The sequence below is a fragment of the Podarcis liolepis genome (genome assembly GCF_965112155.1).
Source record: "Podarcis liolepis genome assembly, chromosome: 6".
Classification (NCBI taxonomy): domain Eukaryota; kingdom Metazoa; phylum Chordata; class Lepidosauria; order Squamata; family Lacertidae; genus Podarcis; species Podarcis liolepis.
The window spans coordinates 30,845,113-30,871,810 of record NC_139559.1 but is presented as its reverse complement, the minus strand read 5'-3'; the positions used below and the strand labels follow the sequence as shown (position 1 = coordinate 30,871,810).

The window sequence follows — 26,698 nt, the reverse complement described above, 5'->3', positions numbered from 1 at the left end:
AGAGAGGGCTGGAGGTGAATTTTCTTGCCTTTAAAGGTCATCCCCCTATTAATGCTTTTGATAAATCACCCTGTCATGCCCAACTTATTATCTGGGGCTTATGAAATATTTCCAAAGCCCAAGCTCTTTGCTTTTGCAATGGCTCTTACTAAATGTATAAATGAAAATATATAACAATCCCTGTGATTATTTTTTTTAAACTCAGACAAATCACAAAAAGCTGCTTGTGTTTGAGAACATTTAAGCACAACAATTACTTCTTTTTGGATACAATGTTTATTTTAAAAACATGTTTCTCTAGGAGGAAACTGTTAGAGTTCACTCTTGATTGGTTGGCAGTAGGGGTTTGGAAATGTATGGTCTCCCTTGCTCTAACCTCCTTATCTTGCAAGTACCGGTAAGTAGCATGATTGTGCACGTACCATTATTCACAGAACCCGGGAGCTTTAGTGCAAAGACACCACCCTACCCCCCCCCCCCCCCCGTGACCTGTGCTATCACTGCAGACGTTGCCTATAAGGTGGAATTCTGCCTGCAGTCGCTTCTCTTTAGAGAACTTTTTATAGGAAAGGATGGTTAGTGTAAACGTTTTGCAGGCTACTTTTTAAACAACTGAACTCTTAAGCTTTTCGCTGGTGTCAACCTGTCAGTATAGTGAGGTGAGTGAAGATTCCCTCATGGAGTTAATAGCAGCTTTCAGCGATCATGGTGGGGAGCAGTTTTTGCCTGGATTACAGCAGGAGAAGAAAACTATTGACTTAATAAATAAATAAAATTCTTGATACTGATCACCTGCCCTGGGGCCTGCTATTTCCAGAAGAAGAAAAAAGAATAATAATGCAACTTCAGATTATGTACATTTGAACTTTGGCAAAAAAGTGACTATCATTATTATTTTCCTTCTCCAAACCCAAGCTGTAAAAATGTGGACAAAGTCAAGATTACTCGGTGGGTTTTGGTTTCAAAGACTAGCCCTTGTTCCTTCTTGCGTATAAACCCATTGCTGGATTTTTAGTTGTAGTTTATGGCGGGAAATGCACAAGCTTGTCAGAAACGTCTGTCTCAAAATATCTATATCTCTGTATGCTTGCTTCAATTTTATTGATCCGAGGAGCACAGTGCAGTCGTGTGTGGTAAGCTCTGTAGCTGAAGTTTTCCTTCCTGTTTCTGAGGAGTTGTACTGATAAGGGACAAGCAATCCACTCCATTTGACTAGTAGAATAAACGTGCAAGGACCAGCCACCTGCTTCTCCTTTTCCTTTCTGGCTTCAGAGACCTGTTAAGAAAAGGAGATGGGAACATTTTCATGCTTGAGAAGCACTGTGCCTTTAAGAAGCACAGCAGCCAGCCACGAGCCACCGCCTTGTCATCCCAGTGTGGGGGGAACAAGAGCTCTGAGTCCCTGTTCAGCAGAATGGAAAATGTGAGATGTGATATGCCGGCAGCTGCAGAGGGATGTGAAGACAAAGAATGGCACTGGAGATTCCATTTGCAACAAGGGGAGGAGAAATCTTCCAAGCCAATCACGTTTCAAAATAACAAGCATATGCCTTAGATAACTGACAGATGGGATTCGGAGTGGCCTTAGCCCAGGGGGTCCCAACTGGCCTTCTGCTCATCTTCCGATTCAGGCTTTTCCTGCTTGCTTTGTCTTCATACACACCACATTAATGGTGATCACCTCATGCCTTTCCCTCAACCCTCCCTTCTTAGTAAAAAGCAAAACTTGGCTATGAGTCTGCTTTGCTTTTTCTGTCTTCCGCAAGTGTGGTAGGGATATACACCAGAAGTCAGCAACAGGAAATGTTGGTCCTCAAACAGCCAGTGCTTTCTTATATTATTTATGTATATCCAACCTTTAGTCCATGGAAAGCCACACTGCAGGAATCTCATAAGCTCTAAGCTCCTAATTTATGCTTGCTTTTCCTCTTAATTTTAATAATAATGGAGCTGAAGAAGGCATGATAGGTGATTCAGAAAGTGTGATCCACAGAACTACCACTTCCATAAACAATCTGGAAAGTTGCCTTTTAGAATTTTTTCATCAGTTTGCATTGCTTCTCATCACATTGGTGCAAAAAACTAATAACATGTGAGTTATTTGTGTCCCTAATGCAGCATGTAATAAGAAAAGCAACTTGTGGCACCTTTTAGTTTTCAGATAGAGCATATTTGCAGTAGCATTGCTTGAAAGCTTGTGGTTGTTTGGTTGTTAATTTATACAGGAAGGTGTAAATCTGTGACATGATTTCCTCTCATCTCTCCCCTCCCCCACCTGCTGCTCCTTCTCATTACAGTGGTACCTTGGGTTACAGACGCTTTGCGTTACATACGCTTCAGGTTACAGACTCCGCTAACCCATAAATAGTACCTCGGGTTAAGAACTTTGCTTCAGGATGAGATCAGAAATCGCGTGGCAGTGGTGCGGCAGCAGCAGGAGGCCCCATTAGCTAAAGTGGTACCTCAGGTTAAGAACAGTTTCAGGTTAAGAACGGACCTCCAGAACGAATTAAGTTCTTAACCTGAGGTACCACTGTATAACTTCTGAGCTGTCTGCTCTTTTGTTGGCAAGATGTGGGCACAGTGTTATTGTAGGGTTGCCATATTTCAAAAAGCAAAAAACCTTTTAGGAAGACCTCAAAATTGTTGAGTTCTTTTTTAGACAAAGCCCAAAGTTGTTGTTGTAGTTTATATATTGGATTACATTTCAGGAGATGGGAGACAGACTGAACTTTGAAACTGCAGCATAGGATTGGATTGGAAAATCAAATCTGTGGTGGTAAAATTGAAGAAAGGTGGTCTATATTCTTTATACTGAGTCAGCTCGTATTTCTGCTAATTCATTATTGTCTACACTGACAGCAGTAGCTTTCCTGGGTTTCAAGCAGGGTCTCTCACCCCCCAGTCCTACTAGGAGATGCCTCGGACATTTTGCATACAAACCATGTGTGCTACCACTAAGCTGCATCCTTGTTGTTTAATGGGTCATAAAGTCCTTTGTAGCAGTTGCTGTTTGGGAAACGAGTCTTTTTCACTTCATCATGTTAATCCACCTAACCTGGAGACCCTGAAACTACTGCAGTCATATGGTGGCCCATCTTAAGACTTCCCTGTGGAAATCTTTCCTTATCTTTGCCTTGCGTGAATTACAGTACTGTTCCTTCTGTCAGTCTGTGGCTGGCAGTTAATTGAAAACTGCTGCTTTTGTTCCCTTTAATCTCTAAGGAAATGTTCGCTTGTTATCCCTTGATACCAATTTCCATGTTGCAGTGCGAGATCATAAGAATATGAGTTCAGCCCTTGCCATACTAGGTCAGATCAATGCAGCATTCCAACTTCCATGTTTTTCAAAATGTGGGCTCCCTGAATTAATACTGCCTTTTGGCGGTGAGGGGGGAGAACTGTACAAGATTATTCGACAATACTATAGTTACTTCTCAGTGTTTCCTTAATGTTACTAGGTATATGTAATTTTCACTGACATTATGGGTGTAATAGGCAATTTAACATCAGTACAAAATACTTTCTGATTAAGACAAAAATCATTCATTTGAATCAAAAGAGAGGGTTTCAGATTATGGAGAACAGAAACATTTATTTGAAACAGTGAGGAGCTATCTTGGAAGGCGGTAGTTCAGGGATCACTCTGGTTCAGCAGGCTTCAGGTTGAGGCATTGACTCTGCATTAGAGTTTGGGTTCAGCACTTCTGCTGCTGGTGTCTCTGACTCTTCTGATATGGCTGGTTCCTCCTCCGAGTCAGATTCTATCTAGGCTGCTGCTCAGTCTAGACCTTGTCGTGGTTCAGGGTATTTAGGACTGGTTTATTTACTAGCCCATTCAATGCAGTGTTGTTCTTAACTGGCAGTGCTTTTCTTCTAGAAAAATAGGTGCTGGTTTTCATCACAAAGTTGTTGCAGTAAGTGTCACAATTTTTAACCCCCCCCCAAAAAGCAGTGCCAGTATTGTGTACCCTTGAGTACCCCCTGAAAAAAGCACTGTTAACTAGCCACAAATACCGGTAATAGCTCTCTTTTAGAAGCAGGTAGATTTCTGGGTTTTTATAATATTGTTGCTTGTCTGTTGCTTAACAACGTTGTGGCATATATACTGGGGCAGCAGCTGTTGATGCAAGCCAGATATTGTAGCCCAACTGATGGTTGTAGAACTTACCTACTTCCTTTGCTCCTGTCCATTTCTCTCCAAATAGCTTGTGCATATACAGTTTATTGTGATCCATTTATTTGCCAAAAAGTGTATTGGATGTAGAGGTTTACAGATTAGAATTATAGGGCTGTCTAGCTGGGGTTGTAGACAGGTTGATGGATTTATTATTGGCATTTTGGATCGCACCCAATCTCACAGCCAATCTAAGGCTGCTGTACTAACCCTTCCTAGCGTGTCCTCCTATTGACCCCTTGGCAGCACATGCTAGGGCAAAACAAGCTTTGTCTAGTAGAGAAGGACTCAGGATTCTGGGTAGGTCTCTTGTATACAGCTGTTTCAGGATCTGATTAGTAGATTGATATTCCCTGCGGCAGTAGTTTAATATGTTAAAATACCTTTAGGGGCATGCATCCATAAATAGGTTTTAATATTTGCAACACCAATATGAGAGTTTCTGCTGTAAACTCTTAAATAACGAAGTCTTGTTATAAATGTTTCTTAAGGGTTAAGCAGCAATTGTTAATGGCAATAAGGTTCTTGAATAAATTTGCTGCTCTCTGCATAGGGCGCAGTGAGAAGTATCACTTAATCTCATTTGAGAATAAAATACTTGGTGCTAAAAATATGAGACAGGCAGAATTGAAGTACTTTTGAAATTTTTCTTTGCAATTGGGAGCCATGGTTGAGTATTAGAGAACAAGCTTCATATTCATAGGGTCCAAAATCCAATCCTTGGCATCTCCACCTAAAAGGATCTCAGGATACAGGACTGAGAGAGACTTGTGCCTGAGATTCAGGACAGCCACAAGTAATCGGTTTTAAGTTTAGAAAAAAGGTGAGTCAGGGGAACATGACAGAGATGTATAAAATTATTCATGGTGTGAAGAAAGTGGATGGCCACCAACTTGGATGGCCTTGAAAGAGGGTTAGACCAGTCATGATGCCTATGTTTTAACTCCACTGTGGGTGGCTATATACCTCTGAATACCAGTTGATGGGGGATCACAAGTGGGAGATGACTATTGCACTTAGGTCCTGCTTGTGGGCTCCCCATAGGTAAAGGTAAAGGGACCCCTGACCATTAGGTCCAGTCGTGGCCAACTCTGGGGTCGCGGCGCTCATCTCGCTTTATTGGCCGAGGGAGCTGGTGTACAGCTTCCGGGTCATGTGGCCAGCATAACTAAGCTGCTTCTGGCGAACCAGAGCAGCGCACGGAAACGCCGTTTACCTTCCTGCCAGAGTGGTACCTATTTATCTACTTGCACTTTGACATGCTTTCGAACTGCTAGGTTGGCAGGAGCAGGGACCAAGCAATGGGAGCTCACCCCATCACGGGGATTCGAACCGCCAACCTTATGATCGGCAAGTCCTAGGCTCTGTGGTTTAACCCACAGCGCTACCTGCATAGGTGCCACTCCTTTATTCTCTGCATTGGTCAGACCACCCATGGAGTACCATGTCCAGTTCTGGGTACCACTATTTAAGAATGATATTGACAAATTGGATGGTGTGAAGAGGAGGGCGACTAGGTTGACCAAGGGTCTCGAGATAACAGAAATCAATGTGAGGAAGCAGATATATGTCTAAGAAAAGTTCATCTGGATGATGATGATTTTCTGAATTCTAATTTCAGGCTTTGACATACTTCTTTTAGAGGAAGTTACATAGTTTGAATGAATTGTTTTTTTTTTAAAAAATGTCTTGGAGTGTTACTCAGAAATAAGTGCCACTGAATTCTATGATGTTTACTTCTGTTTAGTGGATATAGAAATTCAGCCTTACTGTGGTCTTTTTTATAATGGCGTTGAAAGCAATTCTGTTGAGAAAATGTTCTTGGAAAGGTTCTTGGTAAAATTTTACACAAGCAACAATAGTGGTGCTGCAATAGTGGTGCCTCTCCCCAAACACATTTTTTTTTAAAAAAAATATTTTTATTAGAGATTTTCTTGGGTCTCCCCTAACACATGTTGAGATTGTTGGTGGACTCTTGATTTAACTGGAGAAAGCACCAGTCTTAGGAGTTATACTGAGGGTGGTTTGTTTTTTTTGCCCCCTTCCAATGTATCATTGAAGGGCAATGGTATGCAGAACAGTAGGTGTTAGCAATAGATATAAGACTCATTCTGGCATTGCTAGTAGATGAAGTCATTAGCCTTCTGCATACAAGCATCCTTTATCAGTATTCAACTGCTACTCCATGTACCATTCCTTATGCCACCCACCATCCTAAAATAGTGTACATGTAAGCATACAGTCACCATTCAAAGGGAAATTACTAGTGGTATTGTACAGCTACGTCGGATGTTGTATACAAATATGAACTCAAGTCCTTGTTCCATAGCAGCTGCAAAAGAAAATACAGTTACTGGGATAAATTTATATCTAATTGTAGGCTGGTACTTTTATGGTTAATGAAGGCTGCAAGTGAACAGTATGCTTTACTGCAGAAATGGGAAACCTGTGGCAGCCAGATGTTGTTGGGCTACAACTTCCATCATCCCTAACTATTTGCCATGCTGACGGGTGTTGGGAGTTCAACAACGTCTGGAGGATCACAGGTTCTGCATCCCTGTTCTATTTGAAAGCTGAATATTCCCACTTTTCACTGAGAAGCAAGAATACATTTTGAACCAAGGTTAGCCCTTGTCCTAAACACCTCTACTCAAATTGATATTTAGCTGCGAGGGTTTCAAGTTCTTCATCATCCATTCCAGTTTGCAATAACTGTTCATATAGGCCTCCAAAATGCAGATCCAGTCAATATGTCTTATTTGCTCATCAAATACTTTGTTACCTTTTCCAAAACAAGTCTTCTTTGTCTGCTGTGTATGTTCCTCATTACCCCACGTCTGACTACTTGCATGTGTACAGTATTATACTTTTAAGATTCTTCCATTTCATAAAAACTGTGCAAAGGGCTACAAAAATATCACCCACTGAAATGCAAGGAGTTGCTTTCCTTTAATGGATTTGACCTGGTGGAAATTTTAATTTGATTAAATGGCACCTTGTAACAGATGCAGTTTTCCAGACTCTTCTTGGGCACCCGCATTTTGCCACCAGCAAGACTTGATATGATCAAGGGGAGGGGGTTGCACAACTGGGGTTGCACAGCTGAAAAAAGCCCTCTTATTTCTGGCTACCTACATAATCTTTAATAGTTGCAGTCCTAGACTTCTCCCTGAATCCTTGGAGAACAGTTGCCAGTGTAGCTAGACGAACCAATACTCTGGCTTAGTAGAAGGCAGATTCCTATGTCCCTATCTTATTGCTCAGGCAACCTGTTTTAACTAATCGTTTGGCAGGGTTTTTTTGGGGTTTTTTTTGCTGTAGTCCTGGCTCTTTTTGAGGTTTGTCTGGCTTCTGGAGTTCCCTTTGCATGTTCAGGCTGAACTCTGCCCAGTAACAATTTCCTCCCCTCTTTTGTTGTGCATTGCAGCTGTCCGAACAGAGATTTCTCCACCCACTTCCTCCCTAGAAATAAATACCTGGGTGCAATGCTTTGATGCCGAGGCTTCTAGAATGATGAGTTGAATTGCTCTGCTTATTAGTGTGGGTTTTTTTTTTGTTTTTTTTTACAGTACCAGACTCTGCTTTGATATAAGTATCATTTATAATAGTGTCTTTCAAAGGAAGGTAAGCATCATTACAGACAGTATGGCCTTTAATTATACTTGCCAATTGAAACCTGATCATGGTTCATGCAAGGCATTTTTGCTGAGAGAGGCTTTGTGCAATAGCAGTGATCCCCAGACAATGTAGGTTTCTTTTCAGAAGCAATCTTCTTTCTGAAGTGTTTTTCAACAATGGGCACCTCTCACACTGTGTGCTTGGACATACTGCCCCCTGGAATTCTCTGATCCAAATGTGCATTCTTTTCGATTTATGCCTCTGCCCAACCACACTAATCAGGATCCCCTGCTGTTGAATACAAGCTAGGAAGTGGTCATACGATTTTAAAGTTGACAGTTTCAGCTTTGGAGGCCAATATTTATCTTCAATGATGTGGAGCTAACCTCTTTTGAAAGTATTGTGTGTTCTGTAAATTCTTGCAACAGGACTGGCTCTCTGTTTCTGCTGTGCTTCCTGCCAATTGATCCCCAAACTCTGCTCTCCAGATGTTTTGGGACTACAAGTCCCATCATCCCTAGCTAACAGGACCAGTGGTCAGGGATGATGGGAATTGTAGTCCCAAAACATCTGGAGGGCAGAGTTTGGGGATGCCTGGCCTAGGGGCTGCTGCTGTACTGCTAGGGAGATTGAACATGCCCACAGAGCTGCTGATAATTCCTATTAGAACTCACTGCTTGGAGCCATAATCCAGGACCACTTAACTAGAAATCCAGTGCCCAGTGAACTAGAAGAAAGCTATAGGAAAGTGGCATTATTTTGCTGATTTATAGTGTTCTCCCCTGCTAGGGTATGCAATTCAACACATATCAGTCTGCTTTGCTGACCTTTCGTGCCAGGCCTTCCAAGTAGATGGTTGTCCACAGTAGCCTGATCTACCTTTTTAATGGTTTGTTGCCCTGAATAGTTCTTGCTGAATGGCACTAATGGTTTTGCTGAATGGTACTAATGCCTTAACTAAATAAGTTATCCAGTGGTGATTAACAAGATGCAATATGCATGTGGAACTGGTTTGTGTGTGTGTGTGCCTTTAACTAGTTTGGGGTGCTGCTTTTAGGTAGCTTTCTCATTCTTTTTCATATCTTAATTTAAAAGGAGTGGGGTGAGGAAGATTGTTCTGTGATGGCAATTTGCTAGGATATTGCAGAGAACTCTGAATCCTCTGGTGCCCTTGGATATAATGCCTCATTTCATCATTGGATGTGACATGCTGGCCGGGAGGCAGGTTTTCAAAGCCATTGTTTGTGTACCCTCTTTGCTTGCTCAATAGGAAGGCTTCCTAATGGGTGCCATTCTGTGATTGGCTTTCCTGTGTGGATCATCATAAGCAGATAAACCACTGATCCATGAAGTGCAAGAGGGGAATTATCTACCTGCTCCCACTCTCCAAATTCAAATGGACAAAAGCCTGAAGGTCTCCCAGGGGGTGTAGGGAATGTGGCCAGCCAGAAGTGGCCAAGAGAGCTCAGCCCTCTTGTAGGAGAGCTACTGCCAGTGAAACAGGGAGCAACAGATGGCTTGAACCCCAGGGTATGAGCAACATTCCCTGTTGCTACTAGCAATAGGCAAAGGGGCTGGGGAGAGCACAAGCAAGAGGGAGTTGATACCATCCCTTAGCTTACAATATAGACTATCCCATTCACCATCTGGTCTTATTTTGTGATACCAGTATGTGGAAGTGATTTTGGATTTTCATTTCCTTTTATCTACATGAGCCATCAAGTCTGATGCTCTGCCAGGCTGCAGGCTCTATAGGTCCAGGTCACTTGACTGGGTCTGTGCCATCTGGAAATGGTTCTAAATGGAGCATGATACAGAATAAACCCATTGCTGTGTTGTTGGATTGGGGGTAGAGTGGCAAGCCGGTACGTTGGTCAGCTGGAAGAAAATTGCTACTATATTGATATTAGCTTTCTAAATAGTTCTTGTTTTGTGCATTTTCCCATTCATAGACATACCTAGTGGTGTAATTGGGTGATAGGTTTTTTTGGGGGGAGGGTGGATATTTCAGATCCTGATCCATAGATAAAAGTGCACCCCTTGAAGTCTTCTTTCTTTGGCAATCACCCATAGCCGAGTAATATTGTCTTCCATGAAAACGGTCTTAACAGTGAGTCTGTGATTGTGGAGGCCATATAACACCGGTCCTGAAAGACCTACATTGGCTCCCAATACGTTTCTGAGCACAATTCAAAGTGTTGGTGCTGACCTTTAAGCCCTAAAGCCTTGGCTAGTATACTTGAAAGAGCGTCTCCACCCCATTGTTCAGCCCGGACACTAAGGTCTAGCTCCGAGGGCCTTCTGGTGGTTCCCTCACTGCGAGATGTGAGGTTACAGGAAACCAGGCAGGGCCTTCTTGGTGATGGCGCCTGCGCTGTGGAATGCCCTACCATCAGATGTCAAGGAAATAAACAACTACCTGACTTTTAGAAGACATCTGAAGGCAGCCCTGTTTAGGGAAGTTTTTAATGTTTGAAGTTTTATTCTGTTTTTAATCTGTTGGGAGCTGCCCAGAGTGGCTGGGGAAACCCAACCGGATGGCCGGGGTATTAAAAAATTATTATTATTATTATTATTATTATTATTATTATTATTATTATTATTATTTATTTATTTATTTATTTATTTATTTTTTAAACCCAAGTACTGAAAATTCATAGGAATAGGTTTGATCTGCTGATAAGGTGTGTGGTTTAAGTTTGGGTCAACAAATACCCAATCAAAATTTAGTTTGGCTTGAGTAAACTACTTGGTTGGACCTCTAAATCAAGTCCCATTCATTTTTCTTAGTTGCAGTCCAGAGAAAACTGGAGCAAGTCAGGTTTCTTCATGTTGTGCCTTCTGAATGAAATGCTGTGTCTTCACAGCTTATTCATCATACATCTGTCCAATAGGAAGAAAGGAGTTTCCCCCCCTATAGCTGAACAACATTGTTTTGGTTTAGGTGTTCCTCCCACCTACTGAGGAGAATCCTATCCCCACCCACAGTTTCCTCTTTATCTCCCTGTAAAGTATTTATAGAAATAAGTCCTTTCTCTCTCAAGTGCCCTCGCTCTAGGCTCTTTGTGTTCAGCGCGTTCCCCTCTGATACTGGAGTTTTCACAGTTATTCTTCCAGGCTGTCAGGTCTATTTTATGTTTTAATGGTTGATCCTCATGAGGGAAGGTGGTGTGCTAGTTTTGCTGAACTGGTTGAAGTATGTCACTCCTGGGAGGCAGTAGGTTTAGTTGTGTATATGAAAAGGAGATGAATTATTGAACCAACTGATGGAGTTCAGAATTCATCCTTTAGTTTATAGGGACCATCTTCATAATTCAGCTCATGGCCCAGGATGAGGCCATGGTGAGGTGACTGATTGTCAACAATAGTCTCTGCAAGCCTCACTGAAATGAGCCAGAGCTTGAGAAAGAGCATTAATGTGCTCTTGTGCAGCTCCCATTCATTTCGAAGTGATTTCTATCCAAAATGAGGATTTTGTGGTGAAGTGTGACAGTGCTAATTAGTGTGTGTGGTGGGGGGGGGTGTCATTTGGTTATTTCACTTTATTCCCCAAACTGTCTCAAGCCTGCTTTGATAGTGCCATACTTGCATAAAGAAGAGTAAAATTCTTCAATAGCTTTGGTAAACCTTTCTTTTGGTGAAACTATGTATGTGTGTATTCTTACTGGGTACCAGGACTCCTTGTAGGGATCCTGGGAGCTCTCACTAAATATCCAGTTGCGTTCATGAGGCATTTATTGTGGAAAAGGGTAGAGTTGTGCAGGCTGGGGTAGTGTGACTTTTCAAAAATGTGACTTCTGTACCTACTCCTAAGGGAGCTTTGTTTACCTCTGCACCAACATGTGAAAGTAGTCTGGTCAATTTTTAATGAAATGGTGCTCTGAAAACCACTTAGGGAATTGATGGTGAAACCACAGAATAGAATCCTTCAAACCAGTACAGTGGTACTTTGGGTTAAGAACTTAATTCGTTCTGGAGGTCTGTTCTTAACCTGAAACTGTTCTTAACCTGAGGTACCAGTTTAGCTAATGGGGCCTCCCACTGCCACCGTGCCGCCACCGCACAATTTCTGTTCTCATCCTGAAGCAAAGTTCTTAACCTGAGGTGCTGTTTCTGGGTTAGCGGAGTCTGTAACCTGAAGCATCTGTAACCCGAGGTACCACTGTATTCTTTAGTAGGCAGTTGTTCACAGATAGGACAATATGAAAGAAAGCCATAAAAACATAGTCAGAAGTCCCTGACTAGGTTATGAATATGCAGATGTGGTACCTGCTCTGGGCTGGAGGTTTTCCCCACATGCCTTAAAATGTGTATATGCACACACACTGAGTTGCATTTGCACTAGATGAAGCCTGTGCAATGGCCCATGTTGTCCCCAGATAATGAATACAACCCACTGTGAACAGGCCTCAGTTGAAAGTTATGTATTAAAATATTTGGCTATATTCTGCAGCCCCATTGTTGTTAGGGATCTGGGTACTAAGGCAATTGGATTTCCTGTCCCAGGCAGTCAGGAGAAAGGCTTTTAGCCAAGGAGGACTGTGTGCTCCTAGGGGACGTCAGGCTGCATATTGCTCACCAGTACCAGTTCAGGACCCAGGAAGCAAAGTCAGATTGGGCAAGAGTCAGATAGAGCAAGAGGGTAGTTCTTGCTAAACAAGCATAGTGGTTAGCATCCTGGATGGGTCCAAGTAGCACCTATATACTGGAAGTCAGGCAAGGCAGGCTTGAGTGTTGCTACAACAACCAGTAAACCCAGACTGAACCAGAATTAAATCTCCCTCTCACCAGCTAGCCCCACTGCTGATGAGTGAAGCCTCTTACTTTTCAAGGGGTCCAACCAGTTTTAGGAGGTATTTAGGAGTGGCATGGGCAAGGCTGAGGTTTCCAAGCTGTAGTGCTTAGAGTCTGAGGAAGGTAATGGGACCTCTTCAGGCCACTGCCGTCATGGGCTCTTCTGGTGCTGGGACACCCGCCTGGGGAGGTAGGGATATTATAGGCTAATTCTGAGGGCAAATTAGGCTCCAAGGCCTATTTCCTTGCGGAGGAAGAGCCCTGACCATGACTCTTGGCAAGCTAGGAATTCAGGCTCTTTTGCCTTTTCAAGCATGCTTGGTATCAGATGCAGCCTGGAGCCAGTCCACTTCTGGAAGAATAGATCCATTATTAGCTATACCAGATGCATCACTGCCCAGGACACTGCATGCTGGTAGTATTTTTGACTAAATCTGAACTGAAAGAACTTAGTGCACTAGAGCTGCTGAAGTATACTGAAGCTTTTTTTTCATATTACTTTGACAGAAGTAAACCTACTTTTAGCTACTCGCAGGCTGCTCAGTCTTTCACAGGGCTGTTCTGCTTCCCATTCCATTCCAGAACACTTGGAAAGGCTCCCATGAGGCCCTGGCATGCACCCACGTTCTCTGCCTCACTGACTTTGTTTATATAATTCTTTGGGTGGATCTTCTGGGTTTTCCAGGATCAGGGAAGTACAACTTTGTGGCAATTGGCTCTGACTCTGGAAACACAGTTACTGGAGAAATGTTTCCTATTCTGGTGCTTGATGTTTCTATACTCCTGAATGCCACTGCCACCAATGCCACATCCCTCGTGGATGTGCTTCAGCATATTTCTGTGACCTAGAAAGGATATATTGGCTGAGTACAGTACTCCAAAGGGACATAGGAAACTGTCTCATACTAAGCCAGGCCATTGGTACATTTAATTCAATACCGTCTTTGCTCACTGGCAGTTTCTATTCAGGATGAAGATGCTGGGGATTCAGCTTGTGACCTTTTGTATGCAAAGTTCTACCACTGAGCTATTGCCCATTGCTTGAGTTTATGTCAGTGGCATTCAAGTTGCTGTTTGGCATCTTTTGAATTCCCTTGGAGCTCTTAACCATACTTGTAAACACCACCTTCTTGGGGAAGTGACTATTTTCCCAAGCCCCTCTTTTTTTCACTGCTTCAGGGTGCAGACTTCTGGAAATTTATTAACATAAGTTGTGGAGTTGATGGCTAGTCATCACAAATTTCTGTTTATGTGTTTGTAAATCTCCAGTTTGAGCACCACCATCAGAATAATGCAGGAGCAGGTGTGGCAAAAAAAAGAGGAATACAATCAAATAGAATAGGGATCAGCAACCTTTTAAGACCAGTGGGCACATTTTGAGGGAGTGCTGAGAGCGCCAGTCACAAAATGGCCGCTGTGGGGCTATGGCATAGCACAAAATGGCTGTTGGGGGACATGGCATAGCTGAAGATTAGAGAGTACAATCATTGCTAATTTCATCTCTCCCATCCACCCTGACAATCTTATGGGAAATCAGCTGTGTCTTGATGGTCCTGACTGTGGAGGAAGAGCTGTCAAAGGCACAAGAATATTGGTTTCCCAAGTGCAAATCCTAAGCCAATGCCTCTGCTGCCACCCTGTAACCACTTACCTAGGAGTAAGCCCCAATAAATGAAAAGAGGTTTACTTTTGAAGTAGGCACATATACCATTGTACTGAAGAGTTAACAGTTTCTCTGTGCTATCATTGACAATTATATAGCATGTCATGGGTCTTGATTTAAAAAAAAACAAAACAATTCTGTGTGTGATAAGCAGCTGTACAATATATTAAACCCAGTTCTTATTCTAAGATGAGTTCCAATAAAAATTCATGATCTTGAGCATTGCAGGTAAGATACTCAGGGGCAGACAGAGGAAGGAAATAACTTTGTGATCCATAAGGAAAAGTCTTTCCTCTCTACAGCACAATATATATTTTCTGATTTGTCATGTATTTTTTTTATCATGGCTGTTAATGACTTTTAGCAGCCATTTTGGAGCCAAGGTTTACAGTCTACTAGCTGGGACAGAGCAGTTGAGACTTCCTATTAATTAGGGGAACCACGAGCTCCAGAAAGGACAGGAGCCCTTTTGACATTACTGTTGGTATAAAGTCAGAAGTAAGGATGCTGCTGCAAGTATAAGGACAATTTCTCAGGGAGACAGCTCTTGGGCCTTGTGACTGGTGCTTTGTAGCTTTCCTCTTGCTGTGCAGTCTTTTATCCTAGAGTTGCATGTTATGCACTCAGTGCCTTTGCTTCTAATCTCCTAGGGCTAATTAGTTGGATTGGCATTGCTTGGCTGCACTCTAGTTCTGGGTGGTCTTACATAGGGAGTCCCCCCCCCCAATTTTATCTGTAAATGGTGGCTTTTTAGCTGTTAATCTCACCCGTTGCTTGGTGCCTAAATGTTCTGAATTATGTAGTGCAGACACGTGGAGGAATTTTTCTTAGTGCTGCAGTGGAAACATTTTCTGACATGTTCACAGTCCCATGTCAGGATTGCATTGGTTACTTCAATGCAGGTAATTGTTTTAAAGCATTCACAAATCGCTTATTTACCCCCACCCCCACCCTTATAAATAGATGAAAAGGAAGTACCTCGGGTTACATACACTTCAGGTTACATACACTTCAGGCTAGAGACTCTGCTAACCCAGAAATAGTGCTTCAGGTTAAGAACTTTGCTTCAGGATGAGAACAGAAATTGTGCTCCGGCGGCGCGGCAACAGCGGGAAGCCCCATTAGCTAAAGTGGTGCTTCAGATTAAGAACAGTTTCAGGTTAAGAACAGATCTCTGGAACAAATTAAGTACTTAACCTGAGGTACTACTGTAATAGTAAACCAGTAGAATACTATTCTAGTAATAGTATAATAGTAATATACTGTTATATAGAAGTCCAGGGCAAAGCACTGTCCACATCCCTGGTAGTTTGGGTTGGAGGGAACTGCAGTTCATTCTCTTCTTATTAACTCTTTCTCTTGCCCCTTCATAATAGGGGTTTTTTAAATCGATTCTCCATTGAAACCTCCCAACCCACATTTTATCTATCTACTTACCATATTTATAATCAGGCCTTTGGCTAATTAAACCATATATGGCCTTTTAAAATGTGAGGGGTATTGTTTTTGTTCGTTAATCTACTGGTTTTACCTGATAAGAAATAGCTTTGTAGAAGCACCCTGCTGTTCTGTTGGATCATACAGTAGTTTGTTTTAGGATTCTTAATATTGTTGGTTGGTTGGTTAATTAATTAATTAATTAATTAATAAACGAAGCAAGCAAGCAAGCTGCCTGAGGACTTTTTATAGTAGACAAGCAGTGTAGAATATATAAACACACAGGTATTAACTGCCCTCCTCACTCCCTTGTCGTATTCTTTTCTGATGTTGTCACATGCAAGCTTTGTAACGCTTGCCCTGTCCATTCTTTGACCATTGTACTTTTCTTCCTTAGGATGAGATTGAGGAATTGAGGGCTGAGATGCTGGAGATGAGAGATGTCTACATGGAAGAAGATGTCTACCAGCTACAGGAGCTCCGGCAGCAACTGGACCAAGCCAGTAAGACCTGCCGCATCTTGCAATACCGTTTGCGAAAGGCAGAGCGGCGCAGCCTTCGTGTGGCACAGACTGGCCAGGTGGATGGAGAGCTCATCCACGGCCTTGAACAAGATGTCAAGGTAAGCCTGCAGTTACAAGAGAGAAGACATTTGAATGGTCCTGGGATTTTTAAAAAACCTGCTTTGTCCTGTTTCAGATTATTGGTCCATTGTGCTGTTTATTTTCGCTACTGGTATCTCTCCAAGGTCTTGGACAGAGGCCTTTCCTGGCTCAGATACCAAAAATCCTTTAACTTGGAGGTATTGGGTATTGAACCTTTGCTCTTCTACATGTGAAGCATGTGTTCCGCCAGTGCTGGGGTACAGGCTTTATTTGGTGTGCATTTAAGTTATGTTTTGCAAAAATAACTGCTTAGAAATGACTTGCTCGAAAATGGATCTGTTGCCATACTGACCTAGAGCAGAACTTGGAAGATTTGTGAAATGCTGCTGTTGGGCATTGTAGCAATTTCCCAGAGGAAACCACGAGGCTTGGATTCCTTTGCACAAACATAGTCCACCTCTTACTAAGTCAATAAGGGCAAGATAATGGCAAGTAAAGACAAACAGAGATTGGAGTTGTAGTAGAGTAGACTCAATTCATCTACATGCCCTTTTGGATCTGAGTAAGAGGCAGCAGCAGATCAAGTCTTTTGTATTTTAACGCTTCCATAATTTTACTGGGCAAACATTGAAATTTCCATTGGGTGCAGAATTAAGTATCCTGAGAATCTCAGCTTTTGAAAGAAGCATATTTCTGGCCCTTGTGACTGTGAAAATAGGCATGAAAGTGTGGGCAATGCTAAGTAAAATCTCAGAAGCCAAGTAGGTGGGGGGACAGAAAGGCCAGGGTTTCATTACCCGCCATGGCTCCATTCTCCTATGACCAACAGAAGCAGAATAGAATATGCAAAGTAAGCAAATATATGCATGTGATTGTTAATTTGCATAGATGTCATGGAATTGATCATTTTCTTGCAGAATTTGAATTACCTGTGGTTTGTTTATTTTTTGCTGTTTTTGATGGTCCTGCACATAGGCAATTCTGCGTAAGTTCTTTCTAGTTCAGGCCTTGGTGGTGAGAGTGAACTGCAGCTTGCTCTGCTTGAAATGATTCCTTTGAGGATTGGGGCCCCTTTAGCATTTAATTGCTGCCTAGTTTACTGTATAATGTTGAGTTGACCAATCCTGCAGAGAGCCAGGTTTAAGCTGGTGTTGCATTACACATAATGCAGGCTGAAATGGAGAGAAAACCCATCTCTTTGCCTTGGAGAACAGAGCTAGTGATGGGATCTATAGAATCCTGCACCTTTATCCCATACTTCCTCCATAGAGCTTAAGACCAAGCTAGATGTGACATTTGCTGTGTAATTGGTCTTTCTTGAACAAATAAGCAGCACAGGGGCTCCTGATCCAGATTGGGGCCATGGCATGGTGGGAGAGGGGATCCCCCCCCCCGTTTCCCTTTTATTCCTGCTGTTTTCCTGATTGGACTTGACTCCTATTTATCTGCACTGGGAGGAAAGCTCCCATCAGGATTCTGATCTGGACTGTGGGTTAACCCTGCTCCAATTCCTCGTGCTGTTATTACAATCTGGCTCATCACATATCGCATGCAACCTTTGTGTGCATTGTCATAGCTGCATATCCCTTGAAACTTGGGCTCCCCAAACAATGTGGCATATTTTTAGCAGCAGCTGGACTCCTTGCTGTACTTCTGCTTCTACTTCACTCCCTTTTCCATTGCACAGACACTAGGCTTCTTGTGATGTGTAGACCTGGGAAGGGTTAGTGATAAGGATATGCTTTCTTGTCAGCTCAGTTTACAGTCATGGGAACTAAGCAGCTGACCAGAGAGGCTGAGCCCCTTCCCTGAGCTGCCCAAGGGCCTTAGCTAGCTCTTGATGATTGCACAGGCCAGCTGGGTGGTGCATATGCTGCTTAGGCATGGCACTTTATTGGCATTGCACAGTAACACAATCTGCTGGAGGAATGCCTCCTTTCTTGCTGCCTCCAAGGCCTGTTCCATTGCTGTGGACCTTTGAACAAAGCTGCATTGCCTAATGGCATAGGCCAGGGTAAGGAACCTGAGGTCTGGGGCCCAAATACAGTCCTTAAGCTTCTCTATCTGTTCCTTGAGCCTCTCCCTACATCATACTCCCCCTCCCCCAGCCATATCATTCACTGGATGCACTTCATATTCTCCTTGAGTGTTTTTTCCTGATGTGTCCTTGAACTCTGATAATGCCTCTCCCCTGCCTGGATGGAGGATAGAGAGAGGTTTGTGAGTGTGTGTAGAAACTAGCCTACTGTACATTTACACCTGTTGCTCCTCCCACTTTTGCCTCTGGCTCCACCTACCACTGTCACAAGGCCCCTGGAACATTGATCCAAAGGGATGTGACTCTTGGGTTGCATTTGATAGGGAGCGGAAGCACAAGCAGCTGGGGTACCAAAGGGCAGGATGAGGGAGTCTGTAAAATGTTTAGGCATGTCGACGGCGACTGGCATGGTGTGGATGAGAGAAGAAAATACTGGGAAGGTTGTGCTCTTTGTGGAGAGGGGGCATTTCCCCCATGATTAACAAAAGCAGAAATGTTAGCTCCAGAGCTCCAACCCTTTGGGCATTCTCCAGGGGCGACTTGGATGAACACCCTAAGCAAATAGCACTGGCTAGCCTTATAACTGTCTAAGCAGTAGAATTTGATTCTTTGCAAATACTTTGTTCTCCCCCTTTACAATTAAAAATGAATCTGCAAGTTCACCTGCAGAGTTAGTTGTGCCACTGGCCCTTCCATGGGGCCTCTGTGTGAGTTCCCCTGTTGTGGTGCATAGACTTGAAAACAGGAGGCATTTAGCTGGTACAATTATCATCCCCCTGCTTATTCTGGTCACATATTCTGTGGTCTTTTATCCTCTGGGCTCACAGTGAGTCAAGGAAGGCAGTATGCTGTGTGAGAGGTTGGCCATCTCATGGCCCTACAGAGCTGGCAACTTGAGAAGCAACCCTTGTGCTGTCAGTCCACATGGGCAAGCCTTTCAACTGGGCAGAAGTCCCAGACTCTGTGCATGGTCCCCCTTTCTAGTAGACTGGGGGGGGGGGGAGAGAAAATAGTAATAAAATGTAGAGGTGGGTTTTTTTACTTGCATAGAGACATGGCAGGCAAAGTATGCAGCTCTCTCTGTGCAATCAACTGTTGAGCAATTTTAATTAGCAAAACAGGTGTTTTCGAACCTACCCATCTGAGGAGAGAAGGGCAATCAATGCCCAGCACTGCTGGCCATTTCCCTGCAGGGGCAGTCTTTGCTTGTAACTCTTTCTGTAGCAGCACCTGTGCTTGTATTTGGTCATGACTCAGTGAGAGTAAGTGCAGCAGCCTCTCCACTTACACTGGAATGCTGTTCTTCTTCAGCTACAAAACGCTTTTTCATTGTCGCAGTACCTTTTATCCCAGCTCAGCAAAGCCTGGGATTGAGCCAAATGGAAGCTTTTAAACAAAGGACTGAACCTGCTGCCAAGTGCCCCAGGCTCCAGAAAATGGCAGTTTCTGGAAATGAAGCCTGCCACAAGTGACGGATGACAATCTCCACCCAAGCATCCATCGCTAACTGCTCTGTAATTAAGAGGATATGCTTGTGAAGTTGTTTAAAAGTAAATGTAGCTACCACCTGGACCTGATGGGGTCCAACAGAATGTATTCTCAGCATGATACGTGCATTGGAATGAGGTAGTAGATATCCTGCCCTACTAAACACTACTGTCCTCCCTGTTTCGATCCCGTGGGGCAATACTGCTTTGCTCAGTATTGTTGATTAGAGCTTTGGGCATTTGAAAATTTCCAGCTGCCATTATTGTGGGTGCTACGTGTTGGCAATGCCCAGTTCCATATGCCAATATCTGAGTCTGCAGTAGGATTTAAATTAGCAACTTGAGGAATGCAAGCTGAGGATTTAACCTGTATGCCACAACTCAGCTAGTTCGAAAAGAGAGAACTGCAGGGAACATGTCCTTAGAAGCTTATTTATGCAAATAGGCCAAAGCAAGGCAGGCGTTATTGCCTGATCATTGTAAAGGCTGCAGGTTTTGGGTTGCAGCCAACTAAGTTCTACTCAGAGTAGACTCGTTGCAATCAATGGACCTAGGTTACTCATACTCCTTAATTTCAGTGGGTCTACTTATGGACGCAACCCATTTCTTTATAAAGGGCCAGCAGTTCTGGTCCAAACAGCTCCTTTCCATGCCTTCTGCCCCTCAGTATTTATATCACCATAGCTTTGAGAAGAGGCTTTGATACTCTGGAATGAGTGGGGCAATCCTAACCATTGATCCATACTGCTGGCAGGGATTAGAAATTGACACCACCGGCAGGGGAATTTGGCCACCGTGGAGGCCCTTTCTGTGCCCAGGGAAATGATGGAGGAGTATATGCTGCCATTGGTGTTCTTGCCAGCAGTAGCTGGAATAAAGCTCCCCAATGGGGGTGTTTCAATGATAGGGTGGAAGCAGAGCAATGGCTCTTCTGGATCCAAAGCCAGACCAGTTCCTGGTAAGGGACCTGATTTGGGCGCATGTTGCAAGTTGGTGCAGCCAACATAGTTGGGAAAACTGCGCTCCATTTTTTCTTCCTGGCTAGCAGGAGCCAGTCAGGCTGCAAAAGTCCCTTGCTCCATGCCCCCCCCCCCACTCAGGGTTTCTGTCTTGGTGTCGGGAATGATAACATCTTGTTCCACAGCTTGTAGTTTTTTTTAACACATGGTTCTTCAAAGTATTTGACCATATGTTTTGACTATATGAAGCCACATGGTACTGAGACAGACCATCAGTGATCCATCTGGCCTAGTATGGTCTCTTCTGACTGCGAATGGCTCTCTGGGGTCTCAGGCAGAGGGTCTTTTCCACATCACCTGCTACTTGAACCTTTTTAACTGGAGGTGTCAAGGTTTGATCTTTGACCTTCTGTATGCAAACTATTAGTCATTCCAGAGCTTCTGAATGAGGACTAGGAGCAAAGCCTAGACCCCTGGAGGCAGAAAAACATCCCAGGTGCCCAAATGTTTAAGTGTAGCTATTGAAATGGGTTTTCTTAGTCTCAGGCCAACACCCTGCCAATTATGTAATATAGAGCTACCTTATACTGAGCTAAAAGGTGACAAGGGGCACCCCTTTGCTCCCTCAGCAGGCTGTCTGGGGAGGGACAGATTGCTCTTGCCAGAGGTCTGCAGCGACCTTATGAAATTGGGTTGAGAGCCATATGGAGACAGGTCAAGGGACACGTGCTCCCCCACTATAGTGCATGATGTCCAGTTTTATCAGGGATGGGGAACCTACAGCTTTCCAGATGTTGCTTGTCTGTAGCTCCCATCACTGCTGCCAGTTGGCTATGTGGGCTGGGACTGATGGGAGTCCCAGCAACATCTGGAGGACTACAGGTTCCCCACCCCTGAGTTCCACGCATTCTGTGTTTATCGAGTGTGATGCCTGGGGGCTGATTTCCTTAATTGGAAACATAGAAAAGTTACAAAAAGCAACATTATAATATGTAACAAAAGACGTTTAAGTGTGAAAATACATTGAAATGTTAAAACCATGTTCACACTTTAATTTTTTTAAAAAAAATAACAATGAAGAAAACACGTTCACATTCCAGATGTTAATTACACCACGATTTGTATTTATAAATTAGATAGCCATAATTAGTGATATACAAGCAGATTTAATCTCAACTGCATCATCACATCATAATGAGGCTATTAGGGATGTTAGAACTTTTGATAGCCATAGCTATCGATTCATGAGCTGATACATGTTGTAGGAGTATATGTCGCATTTCCAGAGAAGAAGGTTGTGTTTTCAAAATGTAGTGTCTATTTAGCCCGTGAGTAGGCAAACTGGCCTGGGGGCCAGATCCAGCCCAATTGCCTTCTAAATCCAGCCCGCGGATGGTTTGGGAATCAGCATGTTTTTACATGAGTAGAATGTGTCCTTTTATTTAAAATGCATCTCTGGGTTATTTGTGGGGCATAGGAATTTGTCCCCCCCCCCCAAATATAGTCCAGCCCCCCACAAGGTCTGAGGGACAGTGGACTAACCCCTTGCTGAAAACATTTGCTGACCCCTGATTTAGCCATTCACCCTTTACAGTCATACCTCGGGTTACAGATGCTTCAAGTTGCGCATTTTCGGGTTGCACACCACGCTGAACCCGGAAGGACTGGAACGCGTTACTTCTGGGTTTCAGTGCTCGCACATGCGCAGAAGCGCTAAATTGCGCTTTACGCAGACGCAATGCTGCGGGTTGCGAACGCTGCAGGTTGCGAACGTGCCTCCCACACGGATCACATTCGCAACCCGAGCGTCCACTGTAGTTTCTTCCAAAGAGGTCATTGCATGGACTGGCCCTCTTCTGAGCTAGATGTAGTGTGATAGTTGCCATATGCTTGTCACGGTGCATTTTTCTCGCTCTGCTCCTTCCCTGAACCCTGTAACAGCTGCCTCCTGGTTGCCTTACCATTTGCTATGATCAAGTGTTTTCCTTGCAGGAGCAGGAAATAACTGGAACTCCCCCCCCCCCACCTTGATGGTGTTGCTGGAGCCTCTGGCTAAGCTGATTCCATGCTAGTAGCTGTACTACCATTTGCCTCTTTCCTAGCTCAGTTTTCAGTTCCCATAGTCAGGATGCAACTGGGGATTTGTATAAATAAGTACAAAATGTGGGACACAGGGTGACTTTTCTAGCATCAGCTGTGCACTGTAGGTCACTGCATGCTTTTTTCCGTAATCCAGTGTAGCATTCTGCCTCTCCAACCTGCCCTGTCCATCACGATTGCCCTGGTAATGCCTTCGGTTTCTGTCCTTTGCCCGTCACATCTTTGTGGTGTAAAACCCATGCCAGTTTCCTGTCTAGCAGGGAGAAAGCCCTGTCTGCACATGTCAACTGAAGTTCCCCCTCCTGGCACTTGAATATAAATGTAATGGCCTTCTCTAACCTTTGCAGTTTCTTTACCATCACGCAAAAGAATCAAAGGAGGTTCTCTGTACAGTGAGGTAGTGCCAGTATTAAGTGTGTATAGAGGTGTATGCAATTTTAACTGTAAGCTTGCTGTGGAAAGACTCTCATTTCTTTTTGGGGACATGTAACATTTTCAATACGCACTCCCCCCCCCAAAAAAAAACCCCACTCGGATTGAGCTCAGCAGAGACTTGTTCTTTGCACAGTACTGATTGGCTAGCCCTTGTGTCAGTCTCAAAAATGCAGTAAAAAAACAGTGTAAGTGTAAGAAACCTCTGAAAGGGGGGGAGGGGAGTTGAAATATGATGTGGAATAATTCAAATTTATGTTTTGTGTTTATTGTAAAATGAAAATATAAAGAAAAAATATTTTTTTAAAAAAGAGGAGGAGGCAATCAACATTCATTGGAAGCTATGTGTTTATAATGGGTGAAGGCTGTGTGGGTGTGTGGAAAGCAGAACTCAACCCGCAGCTGGAAAACCCACTTATGTTTGCAGGTTTGGCAGCATACAGTCTAAAGTTTTATATAGGCTTAGTGGTGCTTTCTAGAGATTCCATACAGGGTACCCCTGTTTTATTTGGGATCACACACTGCGGAGGGTCTTGAAATTAGATATTGATGTTTTGCCATCTGGTCTTTCGGTTGCTTCCCCCGCCCCCTGCAAAAGTTCATTTTTTGTAAAGTTAATTTCCTCCTTCCCAGTGAAGAACCTCTCTTCTTTCCTTGGGCTGTGATAAAGGACTACCTATGACCCTAATTATCAGATAAAGCCATATTGTGAGAGCTTTACTGCAGAAGAGGTCAAGCCCAGAGGGTCCCTGGGGACCAGAATTCATTGCTTGGGATTTGCTGGAAAATGTTTGTGAACATAAGGTCATCAGGACTGTGGAACTACTTCCTGTGTCTACAGATGCTTTAAGAGATATGCCACATATTAAGAGTAATTCAGTGTTCCATGACTCTTCCATGGAACAGACAGTAAAGCTCTTACCATGCCCCATTTTTGACATTTTCATTTGAAAGTCTGAATCCTGAGTCTCAAATAGTTTAGATTCAGTATTATTCAGTCTGCTCAACAGATTCACATGAATTGTGGTCTTTCCCATTTTACAGTTTTGGCATTTGACTTACCCTTTCCCTCCTGAATGCTCTTCCTGGCTATACTTTGGTCGCACAATCTGAGTCTGACATGTCTAAGTGCCAGTGGCAAAGCCTATTTGATGCTTCTGCACCCATGATAGAGAATTACGTGTGTGTTTTATATCCTCACATTACAGTAGGAGGTATGGTTGGTGTGCTACTGTAATTGCTAGACTACCCATTGCACCATTAATATTCACGTTAGTGAACCTGTTTGTAACTTTAATATTTGATGCATGCTCTTCAGTTCAATACATTTTTTAAAAAAATATCTATCCTGGTTCAATGGGGAAAGCTCTGAGAGCATAATGTAGCACCACCAACTTGTTCCCCCTTCTATGCCTGTGGATTCACAGAGAATTATTAGGTGGTGACCTTGGTGCATCTAAATGTGTCTAGATTCCCTTTAATTCCCATTTTGCACAGTTTCTGAAACTTGCTGATGTGCATCTAAAACCTGCCAGCCATCGCAGTGAACAAACTCAGAAGTGACTGGCATCTCAGTCTTGTATGTGACAGTTATTCCCTCTTCTGTATCCAGAGAAGCTGGCATTCAAAGAACCATTGGGCATAAGATCATGGACATAAGGGCATAGAACCTTTGTGAAAGTTCTGATTTTGGGGGGGCTGTGCAGCAAAGCATACACCATAATGCTGCTGAATAACAAGAGGTGCATCATTTACTAAAAGGAAGAGGGATTCAAGAGGATTTGGTTTTCCCCATACTTCTGGTTCTTGTGCAAAGATGGCAAGATGTATATATTCAATGTAGGCACAACTCTTGTGCTCCCTCATGAAGAGTTGCACAAATCCTTTTTATATTGTCCGATATCATCACTTTTGCTTCCTTTTTCAGTGCATGCTTCTAATGTGCAAAGCCATGCTGTGTTCCCAAGATGGCTGCATTCTTCATTAAGAATAAAGTCTTGGGCCACATAAGAGGAGGGAGGGACCTGCAAAATGTGTCTCTTGCTAACATTTCGTATCTTGAACATAATTATGCTGGTACAACTTGAATTAAAGGATTAAAAATGAAATCTGTGCAAAATGCTTACCTACAATTTTACGCTGCAAGCCGTAGCTCCTACTTAAGCAATTTTGAATGTTAGAAAATCTGTTTCTTTCTAAATAGATCAGGAAAGCTAAATGCCAGTGAGGATTTTGGAAGAGGGACAGTCAGGTGGGATATATATCCCTGATCAAAATAGAATCTAAAGCCCAATGTCAGTACTGCTGGTAATATTAACTTGTGCATCAGATCTGAGGACCAAACCTCATATTACTTTTTGCTGTGTTTATAGGTAGCCAAAGATGTCTCTGTGAGGCTCCATAATGAACTGGAGACAGTGGAGAAAAAACGGATTAAGCTGGAGGATGAGAATGAGGACTTGCGCCAACGGCTCATTGAGAGTGAGTTGGCTAAGCAGGTGCTGCAGAATGAGATGGATAAGCTACGGGAGGTAAGTACTATCCTAAGGGATTGCATTTCTATCTTCTCTTTTCTCCCAAGGAGCTTTGATCAGTGTTCCAGCTTCACAGCAAGCCCACGAGTTAGCTTAGGCTGAGGAGGAGTGACTTGCTCAAGGCATATAGAATCTACAACATTACATCTTCCCAGGTCTCCTGCTTACCTCTTTGCTACTAGTAAGTTGTGTTCTAAACATGTGTTGGGAAGTGGATGAAACATGCAAAAGACATGAACTTGGATGACCATCAAGTTGCTTGCTTGTTAAGGCTCCCTAAGGCTGTTTCTCCAAATTTACACACATCTACTGGCGCAGTGCAAAGATTTGTATCTTTGGCTTTCCCCCCTTTTCTTTTATTTCTCTCCTTAATACACTTTCAATGGGCCATTTCATGTGGAGCACATTACAGTAATCTAATGTGAGTGTGACCAAGGCATGTGTAGCTGATCTCCAGGAAAGGGCTGGGGCACTAGCCAAAGATGTACAAAGTTGCTGCAGTGGCTATCTCTGAGTGCCTAGGACAGGGGTATTTTGTGTTTCTTCCAGTCTTAGAGACACATTTTCTCACAGACAATCTTCCGGGGCCACATACCAGTGATGAAAAGAGGCAAAAGTGAGTGGAGCAACATAGGTGATGCTTACCCCTGGGTTTACATTCCAGCTAAGCAGAAGCCAGAGGTTTCTCTACACACACACACACACACACACACACACACACACACACTGCATTCTGCTTCCAGACTAGCAAAAGGCATTTAGTGCTGTTCAAGAGGCACATTCTACCCACTAAAGGGGTATGTGGAGCAGAGCCTGGGCAGAGTGGCCTGGGTTGGTGGTGTGTGGTCTGGAGG

The 26,698-nt window shown here is 43.4% G+C and overlaps 1 protein-coding gene across 1 annotated transcript in view; it reads left to right on the top strand.

Moving 5' to 3' along the window:
• MTCL2 (microtubule crosslinking factor 2) overlaps positions 1 to 26,698 on the top strand; it is a 92,452-nt gene that overhangs the window by 8,717 nt on the left and 57,037 nt on the right. The window contains exons 2-3 of the mRNA XM_083507876.1: positions 16,087 to 16,311; positions 25,683 to 25,841. Coding sequence (XP_083364002.1) covers positions 16,087 to 16,311; positions 25,683 to 25,841 — 384 coding nt within the window. The remainder of the gene's footprint in view (positions 1 to 16,086; positions 16,312 to 25,682; positions 25,842 to 26,698) is intronic.